General features: G+C 36.8%; 1 protein-coding gene and 1 pseudogene across 2 annotated transcripts; one reads left to right on the top strand and one right to left on the bottom strand.

Annotated features, from left to right (window-relative positions):
* Positions 1-114: 114 nt before the first annotated feature.
* Positions 115-1,545, top strand: LOC141429170 (prostaglandin reductase 1 pseudogene; annotated as a pseudogene).
* Positions 1,546-1,636: 91 nt separating this feature from the next.
* Positions 1,637-11,412, bottom strand: Nasp (Nuclear autoantigenic sperm protein). 2 transcript variants are annotated; one of them, XM_074089415.1, is made up of 9 exons: positions 11,248-11,412; positions 10,533-10,708; positions 10,039-10,136; positions 9,037-9,218; positions 8,616-8,709; positions 8,218-8,355; positions 7,582-7,656; positions 6,927-7,171; positions 1,637-4,635 (listed from the first exon to the last, which is right to left on the bottom strand). In XM_074089415.1, the coding sequence occupies exons 2-9, from the start codon at positions 10,706-10,708 to the stop codon at positions 4,444-4,446; spliced, it is 1,200 nt and encodes a 399-aa protein (XP_073945516.1). In that variant the 5' UTR covers positions 11,248-11,412; the 3' UTR covers positions 1,637-4,443. The 2 variants fall into 2 exon arrangements, with proteins under 2 accessions (XP_073945516.1, XP_073945517.1); XM_074089416.1 differs by having other exon boundaries at positions 9,037-9,215.
* Between the last annotated feature and the right edge of the window lie 1,188 nt (positions 11,413-12,600).

Here is a 12,600-nt window from a genome sequence, read left to right as displayed (position 1 = left end):
TAATTCATTGCACAAAAATTCAATATTTGTAAGTAAGTACTTCGTACCTACTTGCCAGTACGAATTGTTATCTCCTTGTGTGAAAGATAACTTCTAAATAAAACAGTGTGCGACTGATACGACGGCAGTCGAAGTTCAGAGACCAACGAGAAGCTTCCAAAATGGTGAAGCAAAGGAAGTATGTGGTTAAAAAACATTTCGAAGGTGTGCCGAAGCCAGATGACTTCGAAGTAGTAATGACTGAACTTCCTCCGATTACTAATGGGGAGATCCTAGTGAAAACTGAGTGGATCAGCGTGGATCCTTACCAGCGAGCTTACAACAATCGCTATGAAGTTCCATACGACCAATTCGGATTTCAAGTTGGACTTGTATTGGAATCAAAAGACCCACAATACCCAGACGGTACGAGAATCGTCTCCCATAAAGGATGGTGCGACTATAGCATCATAAACCCAAGCGTTGTTCCAACAATGAGGGATACAGTTTACCCGCTCCCCGATTTAAAAGGCTTACCAAATTCTCTTGGCATCGGTGCTATTGGAATGCCTGATGCGACTGCATACTTTGGTTTTCTGGAAATTTGCCAACCTAAGGCAGGTGAGACAGTCGTGGTTACAGGCGACGCAGGAGCGGTGGGCTCGCTTGTGGGGCAGACCGCCAAGATCAAAGGATGCAAAGTCATCGGCTTCACTGGCTCGGATGATAAAGTTGAATGGTTGGAGAAAGAGATAGGTTTCGACAAAGCCTTCAACTACAAAGCCGTGGATGCATGCGTGGATAAGTCCTTTAGTAAATCAATTTCAAAGAAATGCGAGAAGTGGTCAACTGTAATAAGGTATTTTAATTGTTTACCCTTGTGTGTAAAGAAAAACACATTCATAGATACCAAATGAAACGGATAATCTGGTATTTGATGACTCTGCATCGGTAACTTTTGTTGACTAGGAGAAAATTTAGTACATGTTTTTAACTGTTTCTTTTATGTCAGTTGATATACTCGTAGATGGCCAAAATACTGCTCTAGCTAATTTTAACATTTTAATAGAATAAAGGTCATTTTTCAATACACTTGCTCGAAAAATTCACTTTCAAAGGATGTATACATGGCTCGTAAGTTCATTTTACTGCACTAGTGCGATTTTTTAGTTTTTTTTAATTCTCCATTTTAAAAGTTTACAAGCAAAGTTTTAAATGACAAAAATAAAAAATATCGAATACGTAGAAAAATTATTAAATATAAATATACAAAACTAAGTAATGAATTTGCAAAATTGATTGTATAATTATTATAAACTGTAACTTAATTACCTCAGGTTTAAATTATTTCCACCTTTAATTTATTCGAAAAAATCGCAGTGGCTGAACGCGTCGAACCTTTGCCATAACAAAACTTACGCATGCGCATTACGGACGCGCCATTTTTGTAAAACTTTGCGTTGTTTTTTTTTTCAATATTGTGTTATTACTAGCCTATTTTCTCACAAATGTATTGAAAAACGTCGTATGATACACGGTTAGCAAGGTTTTACAAACTCGTCACGATGAAAACCCTCGCCTTCTTTATCACTCGTCAACTAATGTGTAAAACCTTACTTACCAACCTCGTATCACAAATAACTATTAAACGAGAGAGTAATAAAGTCACTAATTTTATTAAAAACCGATCTTAACTTAGTTTACAACTTGAAATACTAACTACAGACTGCAACCGACCGTTATAAAGAAAATCCTGGCACATTGCACAACTACGAAAGTTCCTGATTAGGGTATTGATAACGTGAACCATGGGAAAGAAACATCTACTATACTTAAACCATAGATGTGCTATGTGTCAGAATTTACTTTATAATGGCCGTTGACTGTAGTGCATCTTAATTTAAATTATACCCAAATGATTTTAACAAAACAATCTTACGACTATATAGCTCCATTGGAAATAGACAAGTCAGATTCCCTTTACCAGCAGCCATCTGCAATAATAACATAAAAATGTGTTATGCCTGCCTAAAGTATTTGCGCTTAACATTATTTTTTTATACAAACTGCTGAAAATATCTTTCCACCTGATATTTGGAGGCGATCTGAGTGCCCCCAAGATCACACAGGTGTTCACAATTTTACAGTGACCAAGCTCTAATTGTGGTACTTTTTCGTTACCAGCTTATGTACCAGCTTTGGCTATGAAATGAACCGAAACCGAAATCAATAAATGAACGCCGATGGAAAGGCAATAACGTCTACGTTTGATTACTTATGCATTGAAAATCCAAAATGTCTTTCGCCTTAATTATCCGAATCAGTCTAAATTTTAGAATATTTTCTAACGACACTCATATAATATACATGTTGATAGTATCTAACCAAATAAATCTAAATAATTCGAATTATCCACTCTCTGATCTTTTTTTCGTGGATACATCGCAGTTGCTCACATGCTGAGTTTGTGTTTTATTGATATTGCAGAGGTGTTTATTAATTATAATTGTGATAATTGATTTTGGTCCTAAACATGTTGGCAGTTTACACATTGTCCGAATTTTCGTCTGTTTCGTCTGTTGATAAAACCACACTCGTGTTTTAACGACCCCTATTACGAAACAATTGCATAAAATAACTATTTATTATGATTGATTTTTGGAGTCTTTTTGTATTTTTTATTTCAACTCCAAATTTGTTACTTGTACGGGTATCCCGTGAAAGAATGTGACGTCTGTCGGCGCAACATAGATGTCGCTAGTGCTGCTGCTTAAGTAGCATAAAGTAGAAATATCAACCTGAGATATGTATGCATAGGAAAAATTCGTGTCTAGATTCCTGTCCAGCAGTGGTGTAGGGGTTATAGCACGCAGCACGGAATGCTGAGGACCTGGGTTCGATTCCCAGTGCTGGTCTCTTTTTCTGGTTTTTCTGTGCATCCATGTCTCAGTTTGTATTTACGATATGGAACTATTTATTACCTTTTTGAGCTTAAAACACTAGTATTATGCGTTATTGATGTTTACAATCATTATTATTATATACAAATGGAGTTCTAAAAGTGTAACACTGCTCGTTAGCTAACCACTTTATAAAACGACAAATTCGAATATGTTCTGTTGTGCCACAGAAAGTGCAAGTTGCACAACGGAACTTTCCGTACCTTTTAGCTAGTATACATCACTGATCTAGTTTTAAAATCAAATCACTCGAAAATACTTTTCGAAAATGGTGAAAACTTGCGCTGAATTTTAAATCAGAATCCAAAAAGTTTAATACAAATACACAGATTGTTACTAACAATATCTACCCTTTTTAACTCCATCCATATGTACTTAGTTAACAATTTTTTCGGATCGCTAGCTATTTTTTTTTTCTGCACATCATACCGTCACAAACTACGACAAGGCTATACCTAAGGCATGTCGTGAGCAGACACATGAGATGCCAATCCCACATAGATGTTGTTTGATTTACATATATTTGTTTTTATTAACGATACCCCTAAGAAATAATTAAAGTCGTCATCACATGCAAGAACAATGCACTACAGCAACTCCAACGTTCTAACAGTCCATACTTAATCTAGTTTTTGTTGAAATTTGGTTCCAATTGTATCAAGACAACATATACAGACGTTGAAGTATCAACTCTGTCGGAGATTCGTGCTGTTATCGTTCACCTGACATTACCTCTCATACCATTGCTTTCTAGATTTTTTTTTAACAAACTAAGGCTGACATGTTTTAAAATTGTCTTTAACTGTACATTAGCCAAATTGTTACTTAATTCTCTTTTAACTTCATTACATATTCTATCATCAATTCATCATTAAAGCCTAAAATTTTGCATTGGATCCTCGAAGCATGGTCTTAAGCTTAACAAACATATAATGTTTTTGAAAGGACATGTCTAACAATACCACCTATGGTTTCTCGTAGGGCTGTTTGAACCCTAAAATTAACAAGCTGTCAGAACGTCGAAGCTATATTATGTTATGACCAGTGATCACCGATTTGGTTTGCCTCTAGGGGCGAAAGACCTTTATCATTATGATAATTAATATGGATAAGCCGTGGAATTCCGGGATTTGATTTTAGTAAAAGACAATGTTCTCTAACAAATTTACTTAAAACATTGATCCATAATAGCAATTGGTATTATTATAAGATTAAGTTTGAATAAACATCTTCTGAATGAATTCAATACATGGTTTAATATGATGCTTTTATGTAGCCCATTTTACCAATTTGTTACACTTAAATCCCTTTTTTTAACGAACAGTTTAATCGGTATCGAAGGCTTAGCGGCTTATCCATATTAACATTTCTGCCAGATGTCCCACAACGCGGCAACCGAATCGGCGATCACTGAATACGACAGACGCCCTTAACAATGTCGCGTTCAAACTTTAGTCGCTCTGATATATGTGATGACGACTCTACATTAATATTAATTATTTATTCACGTGTTGACCCTTTTGGCTGCAGAAGCCTCTGCCTCCCCTTCGCTAGACTTTCTCTTCCTTTTAATAAGGTGGGATATGTCGGAGGCAGCTGGCTTCGGTTTGGCTGGCGCCGAGGAAGGGCCATCGCCATTGAAGTGCGAACTCTCACCATTGGACGGGCAGAGCGTTTCTCGAACTCGCTTTATGGTCTGTAACAATAATGCAGCGTATGGGCACCTAAGTTGCTAATATCAATTCACCTAATAAATACAGTAGCACCAAGAAAACGTGTTTGTGAATCAGAAAATATGTACGAGAAGTGTGTTCGAAATTGTATACTAATTGAAAAAATAATTCTACACGTACTTACGAGAAAACAATGATCAATATGTCACCGCTAGGAAGTATACTTTGTAATCGTAACTAGTAAATACGTGTATTACATTTTTTTTACAAATGTTGTGCATTTTTCGTACATTTTTACGAGTTTGAATTCGGTGACATATTGATCATTGTTGTCTCGTTATTACGTGTATAATAGTATTTTTTTTTAATTAGCATACAATATCTTACTGTACCGACATAGCCAAGCGAATCAGCTCGTTGAAGTGGCAATGGGCGGGCCATATAGCACGGAGAACGGATGGCCGTTGGGGCCGAAAAGTTCTCGAGTGGAGGCCGCGGATCGGCAAGCGCAGCGTAGGACGTCCACCAACAAGATGGACGGATGACCTGGTTAAAGTTTACGTTAGGCCGCTGCCAACCGAAGCAACTGGAGGTCTGTGGGGGAGGTCTATGTCCAACAGTGGACGTCCTACGGCTGAGATGATGATGATGATAATGATCTTACTGTTCTCGTACATACAATACAATACAAATATTCTTACATATTTCCTGGCTAGCTACTACGAAACTCGAAACTCGAAGTTCGTATCGTACCGTCCCTCTCGCTCCCGTATTAAATAGTATAAGTGTCAGAGGGACCGCACGACACGAACTTCGAGTTACGTAGTAGCCCTGCTGATTCACAAGAAAGTTGAAAACTCGACTGCTTATCTCGTATGCTTTCTAGCGGTGACATATTGGTAATTGTTTTCTCGTATGTGTAGTATTTTTTTTTTAATTAGCGTACAATTTCGTGCATTTATATAGAAAGTAAATCATGGATCTTTACTATTTCTAGTTTTACCTCCGCCTTCGCCGTTACAACCCTATTCCCCCTAAACGACTAACTATTAAATTGTATGGAGTTGCCATGTCGTTCGCCGAACTGAGAGCCTACAGCCACTGACATTTATCTGATCATTAGTGCAACCTGTCTTATGACAAGGTAGACAAACGATCAGTGAATATTGGCGACTGTAAAACACATGGCCATCATGTATTGGGTATCAGCTGAAATAATACACATTTAAAAAATCCGATCAACTTTATTTCAATACCACATCGATACAATACAAAAATGGCCACATGGTAAAATTTTCCGCTTAAATCTAATCAGTTCAAAGGGATTACAAACTATTGAGTATTAAAATACAACTTTAGATTCGACAGGCTTTCGAGTCTGAACTAGAACCATAAGAATAGACTTAGGGGCTGTCTCACCATCCATTGATTAGTGTTAACTGGCGGTTAGGTGTGATGCCGTCTCTATTTGTTTTGTTCGAATAGACCGAGACGGCATCACATTTAACAGTCAGTTAACACTAATCAATGGATGGTGAAACAACCCCTTAATAATTGAATTGGAGGCTCTTTGCTACGTTTTTTTTTCACAAATCCATATTATACTTTTGATTTTAAAATTTTACTGGAATGACAGCTTAAATTATTCATAAAAAAAAATTCGAATATAGCTGCAAAACTTGCCAACAAATTGAAGCAGACAATGTGATTCAAAAATAGGTATTTTTTGGTGTTAAACAGAATCTTCATACAGGAGCACCTTGTCTGCTCCAACATAATATCCGCAAGGAAGCCAAGTATTTGTAAGTTTTTTACTTTTCAGGAAGATTTTTACTATAAAATTACACATCAAAATTAGGCACTCCAGCCCTAAGGCACTAGTAAGTCTAGCAAAACTATCCTAATATAATACTGACCGAAACAGTCTCAATTCAATACAATCATATCACAATTTCAAACAAACCAACAAATGGCATTTCAAAACAGGAACTTTCAAAAGAACAAAAACTAACAATTTACACGGAATGTCAAAATCACAAAAAACTAGAGCATGATTAATTACACTTATTTTTTAAATTGTAGCAGTTACAATTCAGATTATTAACAAGTCACTGGGTCAAAGAAAATTAAAGCCAGTTCTAGCTATTAATTAATTAATAATTATGTATTGTAAATGGTATACTCAAAAAACGCTCATATTTAGAAATCTAAATAAAACTTATGACTGGCAATCAACAGCACAACGCGTCTTTTCTTTTACCATCAAATTCCTTAACATCTTCCGCGTCTCCTCTAAACAATCGCAAGGCCTTACCTCCGTCTTGTAGTCCATCATGTCTTGTATTTTCTCTTGAATCTCGGGCAATAGTTCCTTGAGCTCCTTGATTTCACCTTCCACTGAATAGAACGGGTCGGCCGTAGAGTACTTCTTGACTGTGGCATCGTCTTTAACTGCTGCTGGGTTTTCTAGAGTTTTGATACGGGTCTCGAGAATATTTGCGGCATTTTTGAAGTGCGTGATGGCGTCTTCGAAGCTCGATGCGAGCGAGTTGGCTAAGCCTGAGAAGAAAAACAGGAGCTGTTAACAGTGATGACTTTTTAATAGTTTGATCATAAATTAGGGATTGAATACGGTAGCAAAAACTGGTATAATACGCTTTAATACCGGCATTGGTGCATGTTTCAATTCCTGGTTCCTTAATATAATAACTTGAGAATACCGGTACTCTATTACCGGTATATTTTGACCCATCACTTTTCAGTTAGAAGTCTAGGCTCACACCTGATTTTTTCGGGATCGAATAGAGAAGAGACTCAGGAATGCAATTTACTTTTGGTTAGGAGTGAAGTGGACCTGCGTTGGAGCTATAAACGAAATTGTTTCATTGTGAAAAGCAGTTTGTCTAATTTATTCTTCAACTGCCAAAATTCGCAGTTCTTGTTAAAAAAAAAACAATGAAACTAATTACCAATTTGATAATGCGTTTCGGCAATCCGCCTATCGTCACTGGGGTAGAGTTCTTTTTGGATCTCCAAACAGCTTTCTGTAAAAAGGAAAACAAAGTGTAATTAATAACTAGTGCAGGTAACTAATTATTATCACAGTTGTGCTATCTAGCAGTTGTAAAACGAATATCCTGCGAGCAACGACGGAGTTCTCGCGGTGAAGCAGGCGGCGCGGATCACTGCCGCCGATCGCGCTTAATTTGCGCTAAGGGCAGGCGCGCGCGACTATGTAATTCACGAACGAGTTTTACGAAAATCGAACTGGATATAAATTTTAGCAGCATTTCTGTACATTTGAAGGATACAATATTTTAAAGAAACTATTTAACATATAAAGTAGAATTTTAATCACGGTCATGGGTTAACAGGCGCACTACGCGACGCCTTTAGGAACTTATCACGGCGCCTAAGGGCACACCAGTTATGGGTCCAGTTAGTTTGGAGCTATGTAGTTAGATTTGGGTTTTGTTAGTCTGCGTATGCAGACTATATACGCGGTTATCCGTGCGGTTTTAGCATGCCGTCCCTCTTCAAAGTATCGCTTGAGAAAGTTAACCACATACTCGTAGTACATAGCCGAAGTGGTTGCAGATACTCACGCATATCGATGACAGCCTTATCGTAAGTCTCGCTCTCGAGCGCCACCTCTCCTAGCGCGAGGTGGACCTCGGCCAGTTGCGCGCGCGAAGCGCCACCGTCCTTCTCTGCGCGTTTGCGCAGGATGCTGCGCGCCAGGTCTGTGGAATAAATGGACAGTTGAAACTCAGTTTTTTTTTTGTTCACACAGTATCGCCAATGTACTAGATTTAAACGAAGTGAGAGGACTTTAAGCGTTTTTTCACATAAATTCAATGGGTAACTTGATCACTGGAATTTATCGTGATTTGAAGCCAAGAAAAAAGAAAAGAAACCCAAGAGTTAAATGAAACATGTCAAAGATTTTCTTTTTCCAGATGTTGTTTACAAGACAGCAAATAATAGTACTGAATGTGCTAACCTAACATCTCCCATGCTAGCTGCAAATTATCGACATCATCTTCATTTTCTAAATCAACCATAGACTCATCTGCTGCATCACCATTTGATGTACCCTGTCAAAGAAAAAAAAATGAATTTCACATTAAAAATTCGTTTTGTTTGTCAACTCAAGAGATGTGTAAAGTACCTTAGAGCACAGAGTTTAACACATTATCATAATATGTCACACTAATATACCATGCGTGTATGGTAGCAGAAGGAAAAGTTAACAAGATTTATATTTTAATCCTGTTGAAACATCTTGTCATCTAAATAATGGCACTACCCTACCAAAAGGCAATAGGGGCACTACCAAAACAAAAACTTCTGCAAGATTTTATCAACATAATTGTCTCAAATACAATACAACAGATAATGGAATCAAAATAAACAAAACTTACAGGTTTATCACTGGTATCACCACTGCTACTGCCAGGCTTGTCAATGGCGGAGGACCCCTCCCCTGCCTTGGAAGCCTCCCCAGCATCCAACTTTTCAGGTTCTACAGCAGTTTCACCATTTCCTTCTTCACCATTCTGCTCTTCGCCGTTTTCTTCGTTATCTTCTCCATTGTCACCATCTTCTTGGTCAATGGAAAGAGTTATTAATAAACTTTTGGCATAAAAAACTAATGTTCAAATTACAGTTCTATGCAAATGTCAACTAAATTTCATTCTACTCTATTAATAAACTAGCCGTTTCCTGTAATTTTGTGTGTTCCACTGGAAACTACACTTCCCTGGTATTTAAAAGTCGCCTATTTTTATCAAGTATATCTGTATAGCTTCCTATTTAAAGTTTCCCACTGTTCCTTAGTTTAAGATGTGATTTGTGTAGTTTCTCAGTGTATTGGTCAAGACTGTAATGCTGGGAAATATATCTACAATAAATAAATAAATAAAAATAAATAAATAAATAGCTTAAGTGGGTCAATCAATGTAATGTAACTGTAATTATGGTCTCCCAAGTCACTCTTTAAAGTGTAAGTCTATTTATAGGATTAAAATTTGCCAAAAATGCATTGTTGTAGTAGTTTTAAGCCCCTTCTATATTTGGTCATCTAATAAGCATGTTAGTATAATGTGACACAACATTTCTTCTATTAAACTGTACTACTTTTGTCCCCTCGCTGACGGGACAGAATAATAACAAGAAATAGATGATCTACCCAAGTGTCATTCTAGTTACAATAAATTACATAGCAAATGCCTTATTAACATAACATCCTTGGAGTCACAATCGTTTTCGCTACTTCTTTCTGTCGCACTGTATAACATGAGGGAAGAACGAGACAGGGGAAAGCAATTACAAGTGTCAGCTACAAGTTACGATGTTGAAAGTAACCTGTCTAACGTGCTGATTATAATATGATTAAGGGAAGGTAAAGTAATTCTCTGGAATACCTTCATCATCATCCTCGGCATCAGCATTACCGCCAGGCATGCCATCACCAAGGACTCCACTCTCTTCCCGGGACAAACCCAACAGGGCTTTTCCATACCTGTAGGATAGATGATTACCTTGAGAATTATTAAAGGTACCTAAATGAAATAAAATCAGTCAATAACTTGGTTTTGAGAATTGGCTGAGTAAAGTCCCAACACCTGGCTAATTATTTATCCTTTTGTTTACTGCTGATGCAGATCTAATTAAAATTTTCATTGTTTTCTTTAGTTTTTTTTTAAGAGGTGCCTAAATTATAATAATTTCCAGACTAGCTAGAGAAAAAAAGAAAGTGTAAATTTACCTTACAGCTTACAAAGCCATGTGACAGCTACAAATTAGATGACCATCATAGACTACATTCTAGTTTCAATTTTCATAAAAATAGCTAAAAGTTTAGCACCAAATTGTCCTGAAAGATCTCAAAAAATGCAAGTGGTTGAATTCAACTTACCATAAGTAAGCCTCCGCACACTGGTCAGCAGTGTCTCCGTGTTCTTTGGCCAAGAACTCACAGGCCTTCGCCAGGGCTTCTGTGGCCGCGTGGTAGTCCCGCACAGCGAGATTCCTGCGCCCAGTCGCCAAAAGCTCTGTTGGAGATGTCACTTCTTGCTCTTGTACATCACCCATCTGGATTTAAATAGAACTATGAATAAAACTACAAGGCCATAGCCTAAGTCTTTATTACAAATAAAATTTAGAAATCTCAAAAAGCTCACAATAAGATTTTTAGTTTTTAATCTTAATGTAGATTTGCTCATGGTTTATGCACCGATTGTAGATAAATATGGAAAGTTTGAATTGTCATTGATAAGCACAAGTGCCCAGGAATGGCTTGCGTCTCGATTCTTTCGAGAAACATGACGAAAGAATAGTTTTGACAAATAACTGGTCGCACGGAATAACGCCCTGGTCATATTTATCAGACAAATAAAAAGAAAATAAAGGGTAAAACTTGTAACGGTCATTCGAACAATAGCATTTTTCACACGTGGCTTTGTTGTTCACTTATTGTATTAAGTAATTATGTGTACATTATAGAGTTTTGTAACGCCATTCATCGAGAGAACAATAAAAAGTACATTTTTGGGAAAACAAAGTATAAGCCTAAATACTAGGTACCTCTTGGTGCCAGCTTAATACTTAAATGAACACTTAATGATACTTGCCTTATTGACTGTTGATAATTAATTTGAGTAATTTAGAAGTAAACACAGTTAGCCACCGCGCAGATTGTGTCAATTAGAAGTTAATAATTAATTAAATTTTTTGTAAATTCTTCACCAACACCAACTACTCGCCGACATTTACCAGCACAGATAAAAAATGTCGATGTCAATATGATATGTATTATAGTGAGTGATGAGAAGTATCCAACACAAAAAAACTTTACTCGCAAGGGAAAGCCACTGTTGCCAACATCACAATAGTAAGAAAAACATCTTTCTCATTAATATTTAAGACGGTAACGTCTAAATTAATTATTTGTCACATATTTTTAGTTCTTTGTATTAACTATATTGTTAGAATCAGCGCTTATTGTACAATTCGTTTAAATGCTATGGTTAGAAATTTGTGAGTTTATGTTGGATACCTGTATTTGCATAAAAATTTGATTTCAAATTTCAATTTCAAAATGACAGATGACAAAATTGACATAACGAATGGCGCTCTCCCGCCATAATTGCCCGCCAAATGATTTCACAGACAAAGCAAATTGTTGTACGTTGTGTTGTAAGAGAAAATAATAATTAATCCAATCCACGCAAGCTTTTTATCCATGCCACGTAGATTAAGAAAACAGGCCAAATCCGTATAAATGCTTCTAAGCAAAATGTACGAAGTATTGAGTCATTAAATCGACATCAAAAAATAAAAATTGTATTTAATTATAAATACATATTTTGTTAGTAAATTAAAATCTATTATTATAAAACGTTTGGACCCTCGAGTATGGAACCCTAAAATACAAAATGGCGATGGCAGTTGAACTTAAAATCTTACCTTTCAGCTATTCCCTTTAAAATTAGGATTAGAATTAGGACCAACAACTAGGCTCGGGTCTAGGCAGGCCCAAGACCCCATTGCAAATGAAATTAAATGAAATTTTGCACGCATTGCATTGCACTCACGTGTCTATCTGTCCGACCGTGCCGTGTGTGCGTCTATCATACAGGTTTTCCAGCGAAACGCTGGTGCTGTGCTACTTGGACATATTACAAAGTTGGAGCTACTTTAGTCTTCATATTTTAATTTTTTCACAACATGCATCTTCTAGTCTAGACCCAAAGTGAAAAAAAAAGTTTAGTTTTTATTTTAAGCTTTTTGTGTTTTTATTAGATGGGGTATCATTGTTTAGAACATTGCTACTATGAAACTCGAAGCTCGAAGTTTGTATCGTACCGTCCCTCTCGCTCTCGTATTAAATACTTAGTATAAGTGTTAGAGGGACCGCACGACTCGAACTTCGAGTTTCGAGTTTCGTAGTAGCCCTGCTGTATTTTTTTTCTTTTGCCATGCTA

Source organism: Choristoneura fumiferana, chromosome 6 (assembly GCF_025370935.1).
Source record: "Choristoneura fumiferana chromosome 6, NRCan_CFum_1, whole genome shotgun sequence".
NCBI classification, from domain to species: Eukaryota; Metazoa; Arthropoda; class Insecta; order Lepidoptera; family Tortricidae; genus Choristoneura; species Choristoneura fumiferana.
Note: the sequence above shows the minus strand (reverse complement) of the source record. Positions and strands in the feature narration are given on the sequence as shown.